Source organism: Ascaphus truei, chromosome 4 (assembly GCF_040206685.1).
Source record: "Ascaphus truei isolate aAscTru1 chromosome 4, aAscTru1.hap1, whole genome shotgun sequence".
Taxonomy (NCBI): Eukaryota; Metazoa; Chordata; class Amphibia; order Anura; family Ascaphidae; genus Ascaphus; species Ascaphus truei.
Genome location: NC_134486.1, coordinates 93001082 through 93022586, shown reverse-complemented (window position 1 = coordinate 93022586; position 21505 = coordinate 93001082). Strand labels below are relative to the sequence as shown.

At 48.2% G+C, this 21505-nt stretch overlaps 1 protein-coding gene across 4 annotated transcripts in view; it reads left to right on the top strand.

Moving 5' to 3' along the window:
- The window catches only part of VRK2 (VRK serine/threonine kinase 2), a 109512-nt gene that overhangs the window by 16959 nt on the left and 71048 nt on the right, over positions 1 to 21505 (top strand). For 2 of the 4 annotated variants that reach the window (XR_012800940.1, XM_075596206.1), the window contains exon 2: positions 1920 to 2075. Coding sequence is in view for 2 of the 4 variants with exons in the window: in XM_075596206.1 (XP_075452321.1) it covers positions 1940 to 2075 (136 nt within the window). In the remaining 2 variants the exon portion in view is untranslated. Of the gene's footprint in view, positions 1 to 1919; positions 2076 to 21505 lie in introns of those variants that run through there. The other 2 variants (XM_075596207.1, XM_075596208.1) reach the window with 2 other exon arrangements.

The following is a 21505-nucleotide window of genomic DNA, read 5'->3' as shown; positions in this document are numbered from 1 at the left end:
ATTGGATTAATCCCTGGATCAACATCATTCCCATGTATACTTATTTGGTATATCCCTGTATACCTTTCATATCTAAAAAGATGGCCAACCTTTTTTTTAACAAATCTATTGTATCTGCCATCACAGTCTCCATGGGTAATGAATTCCACATTTTAACTGCCCTTACTGTAAAGAACCCTTTCCTTTGTTGCTGGCGAAATCTCCTTACCTCCAATCTTAAGGGATGCCCCCGAGTCCTGTGTACTGCCCTTGGGATGAATAGTTCTTTTAAAAAAGTTCCTTGTATTGTCCCCAGATATATTTGTATATAGTTATCATATCCCCTCATAGACGCCTCTTTTCTAATGTAAATAAATCTAATTTAGCTAGTCTCTCCTCATAAGTTAGATTGTCCATCCCCTTTATTAATTTGGTGGCTCTTCTCTGCACTCTCTCTAGTTCCATAATGTCTTTTCTTAGGATTGGTGCACACAATTGCACTCCATATTCAAGGTGTGGTCTTACCAATGCTTTGTATAGGGGCATAATTATGTTTACTTCCCTTACATCCATTGCCCGTTTGATGCAAGATAAGATCTTGTTTGCCTTTGCAGCTACTTCATGACTTTGGGCACTATTGCTAAGCCTGCTGTCTGCAAGCACTCCTAAATCCTTCTCCATCAAGGATTCCCCCAATTTATCCCCATTTAATTTGTAATTCGCCTTTTTATTCTTGCATCCCAAATGCATAACCTTACATTTATCTGTATTAAACCTCATCTGCCATTTACCAGCCCACGTTTCCAGTCTCTCCAAGTCCTTCTGAAGAGAAATTACATCCTGCTCTGATTCTATTACCTTACACAATTTAGTATCATCAGCAAAGATGGAGACTGCTCTAGATGCCAACCTCAAGGTCATTAATAAACAAGTTAAAAAGCAGAGGTCCCAGTACCGATCCCTGAGGTACTCCACTCACGACTTTAGCCCAACCTGAAATAGTTTCATTTATGACAACCCTCTGTTGTCTGTCCTTTAACCAGTTTTCAATCCAGGTGCATATATTATTACCGAGTCCAATTTTCTTTATTTTGTACACCAACCTCTTGTGTGAAACCGTATCAAAGGCCTTTGCAAAATCTAAGTAGACCACATCAACTGCATTACCCTGGTCTAAATTCCTAATTACCTCCTCAAAGAAAAAAATAAGGTTAGTTTGACATGATCTATCCTTCATAAATCCATGCTGAGTATTACTAATAATTTTGTTTTCCATTAGGTATTCCTGAATATTATCCTGTATTAAACCTTCAAGTAGTTTCCCCACTATTGAAGTCAGGCTTACAGGTCTGTAATTTCCTGGTTGTGATCTAGCTCCCTTTTTAAATATAGGCACCACATCTGCTTTACGCCAATCTTGTGGTACTGAGCCTGTTTAAATGGAGTCCTTGAATATTAAATATAATGGTTTGGCTATTACTGAGCTTAACTCCTTAAAACTCTTGGATGTATGCCATCGGGGCCAGGTGCCTTATTTACTTTAATTTCTTCAAGTCGCTTATGAACTTCTTCCTCCGTTAACCAATTGTTCATTAATATGGAGGTTGTGGCTTCCTCCTGCGGCACTACTATTGAACTTGATTCTTCCCTGGTAAACACAGAGGCAAAGAATTTGTTTAATACCTCTGCTTTCTCCTTATCTCAAGGTGAATTGGCTACCGAGAACAGCAAGTGACCTTTTATTTTTCATAACATAAAACAAATGCCCAGATCAAAGGAGATAAAAAATTAATGGTCCTCAAGAAATCCAAATAGCCAATGGATTTTTATTTTCACCCACGGAGATCAATAAAGATTGGCGATGACATTGATGGAATTTGGAAATACTAAATGTTGAAGTAAATGTACTGGTTTACTTGTTTTATTTCTTCCTTTTTTAGGAGGAAAAAAAAAAGAAGAAATGCCCCCCAAGCGGCAAGAGAGAAGTAAACTACCTATTCCTCTTCCAGAAGGATGGATTCTCAACGACACAAATAAAAAAAGTTGGAGACTGGGTAATATGATTGGTCAAGGTGGATTTGGATTAATATATTTAGGTAAATATACTGTATGTACTGTGTGTGTGTGTGTGTGTGTGTGTGTGTGTGTGTGTATATATGTATGTGTGTGTGTGTATATATATATATATGTGTGTGTGTGTGTGTGTGTGTGTGTGTGTGTGTGTGTGTATCTCATATAAAATACTTTTATATGCTATACGGTGGAGGGTTTTAAGACACATTTTCACCCACCATAGCTTAAATTATTTATATATTTATATTTTTGAAACCATTGTATGTCCGTGTCTAGAGGCAATCTGATTGGTCCGTCGGTCTGTCACTCAGCCTCCGGCCAATCATATTGCTCCCTTGGCCCGCCCGCCCCTGCACACCTCTCATTGGTCACACTCACCAGCCACTGACACCGCTACCCACGGGCATCATCGCCGCACGCTCCTCGGTGCCACCGCCTCACCTCTCCCCACTCCCCCTCACAGCAAACCCCAGCCTCCCCGGCGCTTCCAGCAACACTACCCATGAGCAGAGGCGCCCGCTCCTCGCGCCGCCGCCTCACCTGCAGGAGGGACCCCCCATATGCCTTCTGCAGCTCTCTGGGCTCAGCTCTCTGTGCAGCTCCCCCCTCTCTCCCTCCACATGCCCTCTGTGCTCTCCGTGCAGCTCCCCCCCTCTCTCTCTCTCCACATGGCCTCTGTGCTCTCCGTGCAGCTCCCCCCCTCTCTCCCTCCACATGCCCTCTGTGCTCTCCGTGCAGCCCCCCCCTCTCTCCCTCTCTCCCTCCACATGCCCTCTGTGCTCTCCGTGCAGCTCCCCCCCCTCTCTCCCTCCACATGCCCTCTGTGCTCTCCGTGCAGATCCCCCCCCCCTCTCTCCCTCCACATGCCCTCTGTGCTCTCCGTCCGGCTACCGTCCGATCCCCGCCCCTCCCTAGCAGATGACTTGAGCTGGGGTGCGACTCCCCCGGGCTGCAGGAGGAAGCTGCTGCTGGCTGTATGCTGTAAGGTAAGCAGCTCCCCCCCACACACATTCCCTCCTCTCCGGCCTCATCCCTCCGTCCCTCCTCCAACACACACATATACACACACACACACACACACACATGTAGACACACACATACACACACATGTAGACACACACATACACACACACACACACACACACACACACATGTAGACACACACACATGTAGACACACACACATGTAGACACACACACATGTAGACACACACACACACACACATGTAGACACACACACACACACACACATGTAGACACACACACATGTAGACACACACACACACACATGTAGACACACATACACACACACATACACACACACACACACATGTAGACACACACATACACACACACACACACACGTAGACACACACATACACACACACACACACACACATGTAGACACACATATACACACACACACATGTAGACACACATACACACACGTAGACATACAAACACACACACACGTAGACACACACACACACACGTAGACACACACACGTAGACACACACACACGTAGACACACACACGTAGACACACACACACACACACGTAGACACACACACACACGTAGACACACACACACACACGTAGACACACACGTAGACACACACACGTAGACACACATACACGTAGACACACACACATAGACACACACACACACACACATGTAGACACACACAAACACACGTAGACACACACACACACACACACGTAGACACACACACACACGTAGACTCACACACACACACACGTAGACACACACACACACGTAGACACACACACACACGTAGACACACACGTAAACACACACACGTAGACACACACACGTAGACACACACACACACGTAGACACACACACACACACACATGTAGACACACACACACGTAGGCACACACACACGTAGGCACACACACACACACATAGACACACACACACACGTAACCACACACACACACACGTAACCACACACACACGTAGACACACACACACACATGTAGACACACACACACATGTAGACACACACACACACACACACACATGTAGACACACACACACACGTAGACACGCACACACACAGAAACACACACACACACACACGTAGACACACACGTAGACACACACACACGTAGACACACACACACGTAGACACACACACACACGTAGACACACACACACGTAGACACACACACACACACACATGTAGACACACACACACGTAGACACACACACACACGTAGACACACACACACGTAGACACACACACACACACACATGTAGACACACACACACGTAGACACACACACACACACGTAGACACACACACATGTAGACACACACACACACATGTAGACCCACACAGACACCTGTAGACACACACACACACACACACACCTGTAGACACACACACATACACGTGTGCGTACACACACCCACACACACGTGTACACCACCCACACACACGTGCGTACACACACACACGTGTGCGTACACACACACACGTGTGCGTACACACACGTGCACACACGCACACACACGTGCACACACACACGTGCACACACACACGTGCACACACACGTGCGCACACACACGTGTGCACACACACACACGTGTGCACACACACTCACACACGTGTGTACACGCACACACGTGTATGCACACACATGCATTATATATATATATATATATATATATATATATATCACACAGACACATACACATACACATACACATACACACACACACACACAGTATCCCCAGCACCACCACATCAGCACACCAGTATCCCCTGCCCCCCCCAGCCCACCGGCATTCTCGGCCCCCGCCATTCCCAGCCCCCATCAGCACCCACACATCAGCACCTTCACACCTCCCCCATCGCCACACCCACATCAGCACCCCTACATCCGCATCCCCACATCAACACCAAGCCCTCCCAAATCAGCACCCTGTAACAATCACCATCAGTACAGCCACTGCAACAGTACCACCGCACACCGCCATGGGCTGCGTGGACCACTCCCCACTCAACCACCCAAATGCCACCCCCACACCACAAACATCCCGGGCAACGCCGGGGATCTCAGCTAGTATATATATATATATATCTCCAGGTCCTCTACCTTTGGGTCTGTGGGGTGGAGGGATGGCTGCAGATCTGCTCGGGTGTCGCCAGCGCTGCAGGCGGACCCGACATAGGTGTAGGGAGTACTCCGGTAAGGCTGTGGGGCAGGGCTGTGTGGCGACCGAGTCGCCAGAGCTTTGCGGCGAACCTGACAGCGGGGGCCGCCCTTTTGTTTTGCTTTGCGCATGCCCCATAGCAGTCTTGCGCATGCGCAGTACACTCACGAGCGGCGGACATCTTAGAGCAGGCCCGAAGAGGAGACCTTGGGACTACAAGTCCCAGCAGCCTCAGGGCCTACAATACCACGTGGGCAGGAGAGCCAATAGGGCTCAAGGAGCCACAGATGCAGGATAGAATGTTGCTGGCAGTTGCGACAGTTGCTGACATTTGGAGCAGGGACACCAAAGGAAAAGGTAATGTCTGGATGCCAGTGGCTCCCAGATTAGGGTAGATTCCCCACTAGGCCCAATATAGGTCCTAAGTCCCTTCCAGGTTGTGGTTGATGTAGAGAAGGCCCCCAAATAGGGACACTTCTCTGTAGTCACTACGCTAGTGCTGATAGTCGTATTGAGTATCACCGTCAGACGGACGCCACGCTGTGTGTCTGGTCGTGGACGAGACCACAGGCACAATATAGACATTAAGGGACACTCTCCAACCGGAGCTCCCTCAAGAGGCGCACACAGCAGGTGGAGAGAGAGGATCCGGTAGACCGCGTCGTGGGATCACTGTGAGGTTCTGCAGTTCCATCATCTCCATATTCCCTGGTCTGGACGGAGACCAGGAAGGTACCCACGTGCACTAACAGCCACACACGGGGATTAGCGCTATTCCAGACAATTTTGGTGAGCTTGGTTCTGTGAACACCAGGTGGTAAGTTGCCCAGGGCACCTCAGTACTTTGGGGGATCTCACTGGGGCACGTATATGGTGTGGGTACTGTATGTGGGACGGTATGGTTATTTTGTTATAGATACCTGTACAGTATGTGTTAGTAAAGATAAGTAGTCATACCAGTGTTTGTGTATCTTTATTCATTACTGTATTGGTCCTGAAGAGGGGTTATCCTGCAGTGCTAGGATATATGTGTATATACAGTTAGGTCCAGAAATAATTGGACACTGATACAAGTTTTGTTATTTCGGCTGTGTACCAAAATAAATTCAAGTTACAGTCAAGTAATGGATTTGAGCTTAAAGTGCAGTCTATCAGCTTTAATTTGAGGGTATTCACATCCAAATTGGAGGAAGGGTTTAGGAATGACATCTCTTTAATATGTAGCCCCCTCTTTTTCAAGGGATCAAAAGTAATTGGACAATTGACTCAAAGCTGTTTCATGAACAGATGTGGGCTATTCCTTCGTTATTTCATCATCAATTAAGCAGGTAAAAGGTCTGGAGTTGATTACAGGTGTGACATTCGCATTTGGAAGCTGTTGCTGTGAACCCACAACATGCGGTCAAAGGAGCTCTCAATGCAAGTGAAACAGGGCATCCTTGGGCTGCAAAAAAAAAAGAAAATCCATCAGAGAGATACAGTAGCAGGATCATTAGGAGTATCCAAATCAACAGTTTGGTACATTCTGAGAAAAAAAGAACGCACTGGTGAGCTCTGCAACACAAAAAGCCCTGGACGTCCACGGAAGACAACAGTGGTGGATGATCGTAGGATCCTTTCCATGGTAAAGAAAAACCCCTTCAACATCCAGCACAGTGAAGAACAGTCTCCAGGAGGTAGGCATATCATTATCCAAGTCTACCATAAAGAGAAGACTTCACAAGAGCAAATACAGAGGGTTCAGCACAAGGTGCAAACCATTCATAAGCCTCAAGAATAGAAAGGCCAGATTAGACTTTGTCTAACAATATCTAAAAAAGCCAGCCCAGTTCTGGAACAGCATTCTTTGGACAGATGAAACTAAGATCAACCTGTACCAGAATTATGGGAAGAAAAAAGTATGGAGAAGGCTTGGAACGGCTCATGATCCGAAGAATATCACATCATCTGTAAAACACGGTGGAGGCAGTGTGATGGCATGGGCATGCATGGCTTACAATGGCACTGGGTCACTCGTGTTTATTGATGATGATGTGACAGAAGCAGCCGGATGAATTCTTCTGAAGTGTTTAGGGATATATTGTCTGCTCAGATTCAGCCAAATTCAGCGAAGGTGATTGGACGGCGCTTCACTTTACAGATGGACAATGACCCAAAACATACTGCGAAAGCAGCCCAGGAGTTTTTTAAGGCAAAGAAGTGGAATATTCTGCAATTGCCGGGTCAATCACCTGATCTCAACCCGATCGAGCATTCATTTCACTTGCTGAAGACAAAACTTAAGGCAGAAAGACCCACGAACAAACAACAACTGAAGACAGCTGCAGTAAAGGCCTGGCAAAGCATCACAAAGGAGGAAACCCAGAGTTTGGTGATGTCCATACGTTCCAGACTTCAAGCAGTCATTGCCTGCAAAGGATTCACGACAAACTATTAAACATGAACATTTTATTTATGATTGTGTTAATTTGTCCAATTACATTTGAGCCCCTTAAATAAGGGGACTGTGTATGAAAATGGTTGCAATTCCTAAACGTTTCATACGATATTTTTGTTCAACCCCTTGAATTAAAGCTGAAAGTCTGCACTTCTATTGCATCTCAGTTGTTTAATTTCAAATCCATTGTGGTGGCGTACAGAGCCAAACTTATGAAAATTGTCAGTCTCCAATTATTTCTGGACCTGACTGTGTGTGTATATATATGTATGTATACCTGTGTGTGTGTGTATATACAGGTAAACCCCATTATAGCGCGACCCGTTATAACGCGGTTTTCACGTGGCTCCCGTTAAAAAAAAAAAAAAAAAAAATTTAAATATTTTTTTTTTTGCACACTGCACACACTCTCACTGCACACACTGCTCACTGCACACACTGCTCACTGCACACACTGCTCACTGCACACACTGCTCACTGCACACACTGCTCACTGCACACACTGCTCACACTCTCCCAGCACACACTCTCCCAGCACACACTGCACACACTCTCACTGCACACACTCTCACTGCACACACTGCTCACTGCACACACTGCTCACTGCACACACTGCTCACTGCACACACTCTCACTGCACACTGCTCACTGCACACACTGCTCACTGCACACACTGCACACACTCTCCCAGCACACACTCTCCCAGCACACACTCTCCCAGCACACACTGCTCACTGCACACACTGCTCACTGCACACACTGCACACACTGCACACACTCTCCCAGCACACACTGCTTACTGCACACACTGCACACACTGCACATACTCTCCCAGCGCGCACACTGCTCACTGCACACACTGCTCACTGCACACACTGCTCACTGCACACACTGCTCACTGCACACACTGCTCACTGCACACACTGCACACTGCACACACACTCACAGCACTCAGCTCTCACAGCACACTCTCACAGCACTCAGCTCTCAGCACACAGCACTCACAGCACACTCTCACAGCACACAGCACTCACAGCACACTCACAGCACACAGCACTCACAGCACACTCTCACAGCACATAGCACTCACAGCACACTCTCACAGCACACAGCTCTCACAGCACACAGCACTCACAGCACACTCTCACAGCACTCACAACTCACTCACAGCACACTACACCACACCTCCCACTCCCCCTCCCTACCTTTGGTGTCGGCTGCTGAGATCGGAGCCGAGCTGGCATCAGGAGGAGGGGGGGAGTGTCGGGAGGAGGGGGGTGTCGGGAGGAGGGGGGGTGTCGAGAGGAGGGGGGATGAGTTAGGAGCAGGCTGGGACTCGGAGGGCCGCGTGGGCTATGCCGAGGAGGGGGGTGAGTGAGGAGCAGGCTGGGACTCGGAGGGCCGCATGGGCTATGCCGAGGAGGGGGTGTAGGTGTGGGGGCATGGGGGGGAGGAAATGGATTCCGGTGGTGAGAGGTAAGGAGCAGGTTGTGGCTTGACTCGTTGCTGGGGGACGTGTAGGGCTTCCGGCCACCTCTTCCTTCCTTCCCTCCTCACTCCCTCCCTCCCGATCAGGCGCGCGGTGGCCATTTTTTAAAAAAAATTAGCACGACCCCGGGTCTAGCGCGGTTGGATCGGGTAGCCCCGAGGACCACGCTATAACGGGGTTTACCTGTGTGTGTATATATATATATGTATGTATATATATATATATACATGTATGTATATAACTTTCAGTTTATGTGGTCTTATATCATTTACAACAGTAAACCGTGGTTGAATTTATGCATAATCAGTTTCTATTATTAACTTCTGAGACATGCCATGTTTTATAATGTTTACATGAGCAGGATTGCCCTTTACGTATGTATGCACACCTATTTATTTTATGCTACATCTAAAGGATTTCATTTGCAAAGTTAAACACCATTAGCTAATACTTTTTAGTAAAATATAAATATTATATTATATATTTTAAGTAAGAGTTTTGGACACATATAAAATGTATTTAGATTTCATATGGAAGAAGAGGGTGTGTAGTCTCCTAGTGCTATTATTGTGGAACATGGTTTGATTAATAGCCTTTTTTGTTAACTCGGCCTCTCCTGAGAAATAGTGCTCTATTCAATATACTGCAATTCCCTGCTTTGGTAAAAAGTAGCAGACCTCTTCCCGCGAACAAATACAATTTTAAACTTTTCACCTAATCTTATACTATATTAGTGAAAGCACTGTATGTTTGTTTGCCTGCCTGCCTGCATGCATGCATGCCTGCCTGCTGGATGTCCGGTGTCCCTAGCGGCAATCTCATTGGTCCCTTGGCCCGCCCGCCCCCGCACACCTCTCATTGGCCTCACACACTCACACCACCCCCTTGGCCCGCCCCCCACACCTCTCATTGGCCTGAGGCGGAGTGACGGGACAAAGGTCCAAAAAAATAAATAACACACACACACACACACACACACACACACACACACACACACACACACACACACACACACACACACCTCTCCCCTCTCCAAATCACCTCTTCCCCCTCCCCAGCGGCATCACCTCTTCCCCCTCCCCAGCGGCATCACCTCTTCCCCCTCCCCAGCGGCATCACCTCTTCCCCCTCCCCAGCGGCATCACCTCTTCCCCCTCCCCAGCGGCATCACCTCTTCCCCCTCCCCAGCGGCATCACCTCTTCCCCCTCCCCAGCGGCATCACCTCTTCCCCCTCCCCAGCGGCATCACCTCTTCCCCCTCCCCAGCGGCATCACCTCTTCACCCTCCCCAGCGGCATCACCTCTTCCCCCTCCCCAGCGGCATCACCTCTTCCCCCTCCCCAGCGGCATCACCTCTTCCCCCTCCCCAGCGGCATCACCTCTTCCCCCTCCCCAGCGGCATCACCTCTTCCCCCTCCCCAGCGGCATCACCTCTTCCCCCTCCCCAGCGGCATCACCTCTCCCCGCTCCAAATCACCTCTCCCCCCTCCCCGCTCCAAATCACCTCGATTCCCGCAGCTGCCACGCGGTGCGTAAGATGGCGGACCCCCTTCCTCCCTCGCGGCGCCGAGTCAGACGGTGGCGGCGCCCGGAAGTACAGGTAGGTGTCGCTCCCCACCTCCGGCGCCAAACGGAACTAAAGAAAGGGCGCATCAACTGAGGTGTGTGTGTGTGTGTGTGTGTGTGTGTGTGTGTGTGTGTGTGTGTGTGTCACTGTCCACTGCCCCCCCCTCCTATCCACTGCCCCCCCTCCTGTCCACTGCCCCCCCCTCCTGTCCACTGCCCCCCCCTCCTGTCCACTGCGTCCCCCCTCCTGTCCACTGCGTCCCCCCTCCTGTCCCCCCTCCTGTCCACTGCCCCCCCCTCCTGTCCACTGCCCCCCCCCCCTCCTGTCCACTGCCCCCCCCCCTCCTGTCCACTGCCCCCCCCCTCCTGTCCACTGCCCCCCCCTCCTGTCCACTGCCCCCCCCCCTCCTGTCCACTGCCTCCCCCCTCCTGTCCACTGCCCCCCCCTCCTGTCCACTGCGTCCCCCCTCCTGTCCACTGCGTCCCCCCTCCTGTCCCCCCTCCTGTCCACTGCCCCCCCCTCCTGTCCACTGCCCCCCCCTCCTGTCCACTGCCCCCCCTCCTGTCCACTGCCCCCCCCCTCCTGTCCACTGCCCCCTCCCTCCTGTCCACTGCCCCCCCCCTCCTGTCCACTGCCCCCCCCCCTCCTGTCCACTGCCCCCCCCTCCTGTCCACTGCCCCCCCCTCCTGTCCACTGCCCCCCCCCCTCCTGTCCACTGCCCCCCCCTCCTGTCCACTGCCCCCCCTCCTGTCCACTGCCCCCCCCTCCTGTCCACTGCCCCCCCCCTCCTGTCCACTGCCCCCCCCTCCTGTCCACTGCCCCCCCCCTCCTGTCCACTGCCCCCCCCTCCTGTCCACTGCCCCCCCCCTCCTGTCCACTGCCCCCCCCCTCCTGTCCACTGCCCCCCCCCTCCTGTCCACTGCCCCCCCTCCTGTCCACTGCCCCCCCCTCCTGTCCACTGCCCCCCCCCTCCTGTCCACTGCCCCCCCCTCCTGTCCACTGCCCCCCCCCCTCCTGTCCACTGCCCCCCCCCTCCTGTCCACTGCCCCCCCCCTCCTGTCCACTGCCCCCCCCCTCCTGTCCACTGCCCCCCCCTCCTGTCCACTGCCCCCCCCCTCCTGTCCACTGCCCCCTCCCTCCTGTCCACTGCCCCCCCCTCCTGTCCACTGCCCCCCCCCCTCCTGTCCACTGCCCCCCCCCCCCTCCTGTCCACTGCCCCCCCCCTCCTGTCCACTGCAGGAAATGCAGGGGGAGGAATCCATGCCTTTGAGGCGCCCCCCCCCTCCCTTTGACGCCCCCCCCCCCTCCCTTTGACGCCCCCCCCCCTCCCTTTGATGCCCCCCCTCTCCCTTTGACGCCCCCCCCTCTCCCTTTGACGCCCCCCCCCTCCCTTTGACGCCCCCCCCTCCCTTTGATGCCCCCCCCTCCCTTTGACGCCCCCCCCCTCCCTTTGATGCCCCCCCCTCCCTTTGACGCCCCCCCCTCCCTTTGACGCCCCCGCCTCCCTTTGACGCCCCCCCCTCCCTTTGACGCCTCCCTTTGACGCCCCCCCCTCCCTTTGACGCCCCCCCCCTCCCTTTGACGCCCCCCCCCCTCCCTTTGACGCCCCCCCCCCTCCCTTTGACGCCCCCCCCCTCCCTTTGACGCCCCCCCCCCTCCCTTTGACGCCCCCCCCCCTCCCTTTGACGCCCCCCCCCTCCCTTTGACGCCCCCCCTGCCTTTGACGCCCCGCGCGCACACACTGACTGACTGCCGCACGCACGCACACACTGACTGACGCGCACACAAAGCCTGACTGACGCACGCACACACTGACTGAGGCACACACTGACTGTGTGTGCGTCAGTCAGTCTGTGTGTGTTTGTGTTTCTGCCTCAGACTCACTGACGCGCGAGCAAACACACAGTGACTGACGCACACACGCTACATGAAGCTGTAAAGGAGGGAGGGAGGGGGGGGACTGGATTGATGTGAATGGGGGACAAACAGAGAGAGGGGGGAGGAGAGAGAGGAACGGGAACATTACATCCCGGGCAACGCCGGGTCTCTCAGCTAGTATAATAAATAAAAGGGGGGATCTTCTGGAACCAGGATCACATGTGGGATGTGAGTGAGTCCAGTGGTTTTAGTCATCCCCTTTTGAGAGCACACAGAGTCCTTTTATTTTCTTCAACTTTAATGGGGGGAGTCAAAAACAAATATAAAGGTTACTTGCAGATGGTGGAAAAATAGGGTAAGGAAGTGCACTACTACGATCTAACTAAAAAGTGGACACAAACATACCACCAACCAAGTGAATTGTGAAAAAAATGTATGAAAAATAATACGTGATACTAGTAAGTATATATCGAAGAGTGTCTGCAGCCGTAAACAGGGGTGGCTTGGGTACCCCCAGGGCTAATACAGAGAAAATGCCGAAACACAGCGCACAACGCTCATAGAGTAAAAAAGTTATATATTGAACATAAACAATAAGGTGAGTATTCTGCATACATCAGAAACAGTTTAAAACAGCATGTCAGGGAATTGTTACCCATGCACCAGACCGCAGAAGGGACATCAGAGGTAACAAATCAAAAGTAGTTGTAGTGTGAAGATAGTCAGCGCAAACCTCATGGGCCTCCCGATGTCGATGGAACCGAATGAAATAAAAAAGAATTAAAATCTCAGTGTATTAGATACACATGTGGGGGATGGGGGAAGAGGGGGGGGGTGGGGGTGGGTGGGGAAAGGGGGAGGGGGTAAGGGCAGGGTGTGGAAGCAAGGAGGAGGATAATGCTGGAGGGGTTGATAATTGGTTTTCCACTTTAACTAATCAAAGAATACATAAAATTATGGATTCAGTGACTCACACGGGCTTGTGTGGTGTCTCTCCCTCAACGCTGACTGTAGTGGATTGATTACAGACTCATATGCTGGAGTCTCAATATACATAAAACTCACACGGCCTGATGTGAGTCCTTGTCCTCAGAGGGTGATGTCCTGTATGGATGGTGTCTGGGTTGTCTCAGCAGAATTATCCCCCGATGGGTGTAGTGTGTGAGTGTCTCCTCTCCCCGTTTCCCAGATGACCAAAAGGAGTGTATGCCAACAAGGGTTAACAACAATAAAAAAGGTCTTTAATGGGTATACAGTGGAGACATAAGCATATGGAATGCAAACATGTGGTGAACCATAACACAATGAAATACAATAAAATAAGACACAATGAAATGAAATAAAGCAAACACAAGGACTACACTCACACTTGATGTCAGATAAAATGGCCCAGCCTCAGCCGCTCGGTACACTCCTGTACGGTCTCCTCCTCCGTTCTTGTTCCCACTGGCGCGTCCGGCAGCGGAACCGGAAGAGGGGATCTGCACCGGATGTCCTGTAGTGTGCTGGGTCCCTCTCTCAATGAGCTCCGGCAGGGAACAACATGTTTCGCAATAAGCTTCGTCGGGTTAAGCTTATTGCGAAACATGTTGTTCCCTGCCGGAGCTCATTGAGAGAGGGACCCAGCACACTACAGGACATCCGGTGCAGATCCCCTCTTCCGGTTCCGCTGCCGGACGCGCCAGTGGGAACAAGAACGGAGGAGGAGACCGTACAGGAGTGTACCGAGCGGCTGAGGCTGGGCCATTTTATCTGACATCAAGTGTGAGTGTAGTCCTTGTGTTTGCTTTATTTCATTTCATTGTGTCTTATTTTATTGTATTTCATTGTGTTATGGTTCACCACATGTTTGCATTTCATATGCTTATGTCTCCACTGTATACCCATTAAAGACCTTTTTTATTGTTGTTAACCCTTGTTGGCATACACTCCTTTTGGTCATCTGGGAAACGGGGAGAGGAGACACTCACACACTACACCCATCGGGGGATAATTCTGCTGAGACAACCCAGACACCATCCATACAGGACATCACCCTCTGAGGACAAGGACTCACATCAGGCCGTGTGAGTTTTATGTATATTGAGACTCCAGCATATGAGTCTGTAATCAATCCACTACAGTCAGCGTTGAGGGAGAGACACCACACAAGCCCGTGTGAGTCACTGAATCCATAATTTTATGTATTCTTTGATTAGTTAAAGTGGAAAACCAATTATCAACCCCTCCAGCATTATCCTCCTCCTTGCTTCCACACCCTGCCCTTACCCCCTCCCCCTTTCCCCACCCACCCCCACCCCCCCCTCTTCCCCCATCCCCCACATGTGTATCTAATACACTGAGATTTTAATTCTTTTTTATTTCATTCGGTTCCATCGACATCGGGAGGCCCATGAGGTTTGCGCTGACTATCTTCACACTACAACTGCCATGCTAAGAAGGAGACGGGATTCCCTTCTCCGAAGTCAAGCAGCAACCAGGAAATCATCAAAAAAGGGCCAGTATATATTTTTATATACTCTTTTACACTTCGTACACAATCACATATCTATATTCCAATTTATTTGAATAGCTTAGGCGTTGCAGCACTTTCTCCGCCACAAATCCTAGGGAGCGCCCCAGTTCAAACAACCTCCAAATCAAAAGCAGTACCAGCACTCTGTTTCTTAGCTAACGATACTGAAGAATACCAGTGGAATGAATATGAATAATTTAATAAACTGAAGTTATAGCAACAGTAGCCAATGTGCCAATGAGAAAATTAATATCACCATGGGAAAAGTCAAAATATAGGGGGTAGAGGGGAAAGAAGGAGAATGGGGAAAAAAACACAAGAAACAAAAGGAAAAAACCACAAAATGGAAAAAGGAAAGGAAACTAGGGGTGCGACATTTCGAGGGGTGACCTCTTCATCTGGCCCATTCCCCCTGGTCCCAAAGGGTCCCAGAGATACTTCCCTAAGCCTTCCCTCCCCACCGTCAAAAAAATCCCACACTCAATTAGCAAACAATATATGTCATGAATCGTAGAGCGAACAGAGTGCAAACGCAGATAACAGATATTAAACAGTAAACAAGAAATCATGAATTGTGCAAGAGCAAAGTGTATATGTAGACATCTGTAATCAAACAGTTAATGAAGTTGAGCAAACCCTCTGTCCTCATCCGTGAGCCGTCGACGTGGCATGTCTAAAGCGCGCATGTGCAGACTCCTCACCTTCCCTGCTCGTGAGGAGTATTACTGCGCATGCGTGGGATCCCGTTATGGCTGTCCTGTATGGGGTAGAGTGCAGCAGCGTCTCTGGAGCCTGTTAAGACGTGACCTGCTGCTGGTCGCACACTGTGCAAGCGTGAGGTCCGGATTCCAAAGTACATGCTTGTGTGACTACTATGTAGTCTGTCAGGATGCCATGCTCGAGTTCATGCCGGTGGCACCTAAAGTACTGCATAAATACACTTGATGCTCTTGTAGACTCACAAACCAAAGATAGAAGGCAAATGTAAATGTTAAGGCAGTTATAGGCAACACCTAAATTGCTACAGATGAACAGACAGCCCCCTACTATAAAGAGACCAAATAACAGAGATAAAAATAAGGCTAAAACTGACATCCGCACTTAAGCACCACAGACGAGTCCAGACACCTCAAGGGTGTGGCAATGTACAAGAATCCCCAGCACACCCACTGACAAGGGTCTGATTAGAGGTAGGTAGAGACTCCTAAGATGACAGGATGGATCACAAATAGAGCATTGACCCTAACAGCACCTGACCCATACTCCAAGAAATGAGCAACGATAGCGTATCGACTATTGGTCCAGGTCTGGTGGGGAGGGTGTACGGCGGGACCCGCGAGGGTTAATAGGAGGGACAAACGGCACCTCATGGGGTGAAGCAATAACCCAATAAAATCAAAAGTAGCAACTAAGGTCTAATTCTTTATTGATGCCTCTGGGGTTAACAGTGTCCATGCGCCTTATCCATTGTGTTTCTTTCTGTAATAAGGACCTCTGAAGGTCCCCACCACACCTCTTTCTCCCCACACCATCTATGACCTGGTACCTCAATCGGCTCACATTGTGCCCAGCTTGTGTGAAGTGATGGGCTACCGGAGCGTCAGGGTCACCCCTACGGATGGCCGCTTTATGCTGTCGAATCTGGTCCTTCACATGTTGCCTATTTAGTACTTGAGAGGGGTATAAGGGTCCCTTCCTGTTCCATGCACCCTGCAACCCTGCTTAGTTTTACAATCTGAGTGCTGTCTATCACCCCCCTTTCGGACATCAGAGGTAGGTGTCAGCAAATGATTCCCCCTGTTCTTTAACCACACAAGCGTCTCATCAGTGGGTGTTTGTAAGTCACTCCTTCTCAGGTCAATCGATTCCAGTGCAGGTATAGCAGTTTGGATGTTAGTCCGTCTGGCTAGCACAGGGTTCATGCAGGGAAATGTCTGATAGCATTGTGTACTCTGCATACGTGTCCGACTGTTGTTCCGTCTGTATCCAGGTGACGTAACTTGGCCGCGACACCGGGGGTGCGGATTCGATCGCTCACCGGACACCGTTGGAGCTGGTTAGAATGTCACTAGGGAGCTCACTCGGAACACTTTAAGACTTGGCACTAAATTCCAACGCGTTTCGAAACAGAAGTTTCTTCATCAGGGAATAGATGACCACTAAAACTGTGCCATTGCAATACCTCCTCCCCTCTTCCGATTGGCTGCAATAAACCAATCACCTCCATTCAGGAGCAGGGTAGGAGGAGTTAAAGACATATCATAATAGACGTACAACAATTGAAAATGCCGATCTAACGGCACCAGCTTTATTAAAACATATACACAGAAAACTACATGGAAGTAAATATCAATCTAATATATATATTTAAAAATCAAAAGGAACAGAGTTATTGCACTGGAACAGAAGAGAAAACAATTAATTGAATAGCATGGTATAAAATCATGCATCCAATGGAGAACATTTAACCGGTTAAAACAAAGCACAGAAAGGGCATGAAAGAGTTCACATATATTCAAATGTGATTCCCGAAATATTAAAGGGGAATAAGTAATAAGGGGGGGGGGGATGAGTGAATATAAAATATTGAATGTAAAATAATTGATCAATAGACAGATTAAGGTACAACACCAAAGTGTTGATCCTATTTGATACATTTTTAATATAGGGACCAGATGTCGATATCTTCATTGACACCTCCTGGATACAAAGTGTTAAGTTTATGTATCTAGGTCTCTTGCATGGAAAGATCCTTAATTCTGTCACCACCCCATCTATTTCTTGGTATAAATTTAATACCTTTAAAGGTGAGAGATGAAGGATCTTTTTGGTGGTGTGTTGTACAGTGTCTTGAAAGGCTATGTTTTAAAAAGCCGTTCTTTATATTGCGAATATGTTCTTGTATACGGATTTTCAGGCATCTTTTTGTGCTGCCTACATATTGAGAGCCGCACGGGCATTCAATTAAATACACGACATCGTCTGTGTTACAATATATAAAACCTGTAATGTTAAAGGACTCTTTTGTTGAATTTGATTTGAATGTTTTACTCTCAGGATGAAAATATTTACATGTTGAGCACTTACCACAAGGAAAATTTCCTATTGGTTTGGTTCTCAACCAAATACTATCACTTATATTAGTATTAGGCATTATATCACTGGGGGCCAAAATACTTTTCAAGATTTTTAGCCTTTCTATAGATAAATTTGGGATTAGTGGTGATATGTGATCCCAAAATGGGGTCATTATTTAGTATAGCCCAATGTTTTCTTATTATCCTTTCAATTTTATTTTTCACAGAATTAAAATTAGGGATAAAAGGCACACTGATTCTATCCTTATTTTCACCTTTATTCTTAATTTTGGGAACCAACATTAGACTTCTGTCTAATTTTCTGACTTTCTCTAGATCTTCTTCCAATCTATGCGGTGAATACCCCCTCTCAAGGAATCTTGAGCCTCGGCCATGCTTAATGCTTGCTGACTGAGGCGCGCTCCCGCTCAGCACTGTGCCCCTACAGCCGCAATTAGATCGGCTTTAGCAGGGGCTTGCCTACGCCTCCGCAAGCGCGCGGAAGCGTAGGTCTTAGGCAATTTTAAAAATCAAGCGTTTGCCGGAGCGCAGGGCCGGTCACGTGAGCGCTCGCCCAATGTGGGCGAACCAGCTCCGTGACGTCACTGGCCCGCCTCCTGACGGAGCGCAGGGCAAGCAACCGCAAGGCCAGGGAAAGCACCCGTCTTCCCTGCGCCTCAGCGCGCCTCAGCGCGCAAGCGAAGAGCCTGGACGAGGCCTAACACGTAGATCATTTGCTTGGATTTCAAAATCCTCACTTTTACTTCAGTTCTTTTTTAATCTGGTAAACTGTCCCCCTGGTATATTATGGATCCAGGTTCTCTTATGGTTGCTTGACGCCAACAATAAATTGTTGGCGTCAACTTCCTTAAAGTGGGTTCTGGTTATTACCCTACCGTCCTCTGTGGCAATGAGTTTTAAATCCAGAAAGCTAATTTCTTTGGAGTTCTCTGTGTATGTAAAGGTTAAATTTTTTACATTGTTGTTTATGTATAGTAAAAACTGCTCTACAGAGTTTAAATCTCCGTCCCAAACACACAAGATGTCATCTATAAATCGACGCCAGATTTTTATATTATTTTTAAAGGGATTATTGTTCCAGATCGGTTGGAACTCCCATTCACCCATGTACAGGTTTGCGAAACTGGGGGCAAAACGAGTGCCTATCGCAGTTCAACAAACCTGTAAAAAGAACTCATCTAAAAACATAAAATAATTATAAGGGTAAAACGGGGACGATAGACAGCACTCTGATGATGTTAAATTAATGCAATTGCGGGGTGCACGGAACCAGGAGCAGACCACAGGGTTTGATTACTGTCTTGATACAGGGTTTGATTACTGTCTTCATTTGCTATTGCCATTAATCTTACATTGACTGTTGTGGACTACTGGTGCTTCTTTGCAAGCTGCTTTCTTGCAGGCTGTGTTCAGCCTTGACTGTACCATTGCACACAGTTTCTGGTAGTACTTGAACTACTGGCATTGACTGTAGTGGATTCTTGCTTCCCTGCTATTAGCTGTTTAGCTGTATTTAGCCTACACTGTATGTTTGCTATCTATTTTCAGGGGTGTCTGATTTGACCAGTTATTGGGGAAGGGAGGCTTAGGGAAGTACCTCTGGGACCTTTTGGACCAGGGGGATTGGGCCAGATGAAGAGGTAGTCCCTCAACGTTGCCCCCCTAGCATACTTGCCGTTCTCCATTTTTTGTGTATATTCCTTGTGTTTCATGTTTTTTTCCCCTTTTCCTTCCCCCCCCCCCCCTTCACCCCTCACTTTGTGACATGCCCATTTGTGATACTGGTTTCTGCAAACACATTTGATTTATTTCTGGTTTGTTTTATTATTAAATGTTTATTCTGCATTACAACTGTTTTCATCATTTAGCTATTAGACAGTGAATGCTGGTACTTATGTAGATTTGTTAATAAAATAATTATGTTTCAGTATGAAATGGATTGAGTTCAGGATGAATTCCTTATTGGAACTATGTAGATCTGCGTCCCCTGAAAGAAAAAGTCCACTGCCGATAAACCCTCCTTATGTGGGATATTCGTATAGAGGGCCTGCACATCACATGTAAGCCATCTATACGAATCCTTCCATTCAAACTCCTGGAGAAGAGTCAGTACCGATGTAGAATCTCTCAAATGAGAAGGAAGCTTTCCCACATACGGCTGGAGAAAATTATCGGCATATTGTGAGATTGGCAGTTAGGGATTGAATCCCTGAAATTATTGGCCTTCCAGGGGGATTGATGGCACACGTGTGTTTTGGGGATTTGATAAAAGATCAGTATTCTGGGACAGTCTGTGTAAAGAAAAGCAAATTCATTTTTGGAAATAACCAATTTAAATAGAGCTTGGTCTAAGAGTTCTTTCAAACTAGTGAGAAACTCCTTTGTTGGGTCTTTTTTCAGTTTCATGTAAGAGGATGTATCACTCAGGAGACGAAGCGCCTCCCCCTCATAGTCTTTTTGGTCTTGCAAGACTACACCCCCTCCATTATCCGCCTGCCTAATTATGAGATTGTTATTTTCTCTCAGAAACTTCAGAGCCAGATTCTCTTTCTTGTTTAGATTATGCTTAATGTCACCTGGTTTTAAATTATTTGTCAGATTATTGAATTCCTTATTCACCATATTAAAAAATGTTTCAATGTGGTGTCCCTTTGAATGTGCTGGGTAAAACCTTGATTTACCCTTAAAATGGGTATGTCTGCATAATGGATCATTGGTTTCACCCACCTCATTTGATTTAGTACTCACAGTATCCATAACATTAATTGGATCTATAGTCGAATTATAAGAGTCCACATCTATTTTAGAAAAATGTCTTTTTAGAGTAAGATTGCGCATAAATTTTTGCAAATCCGTATACAATTGGAATGAGCTTGGGCCACATGATCGTGAGAAAGTTAGGCCCTTATCTAATAGTTTCTTCTGATCATTTGTTAAAATAACAGAGGATAGATTAAAAATTCCTTTATACAATGGTGTTATGGTCTCTTTTGTAATCCCTCCTCTTTTGTTCTGGATCCTCTTTTTCCTCTTCTAGTAAAGGCCTTTTCATTTTTTCGTAGGGGGTTGTCAGGGTTATCACTTCTGAGTCCTCCTTTTTCCTGTTCACATCTACAGTATGTGTCTGTTTTTGACCAGTTCTAAAAAAAGAGGATGAGGATTGTGCGGGTGATTGATATTGAGAATCAGATCTTACTGACACAGCATTATTGCTTTAATAGTTCTTATTCTGTCCTTTATGTATGTATCTGAAATTCTCAATATAATTCCTTCCCTTGTAGT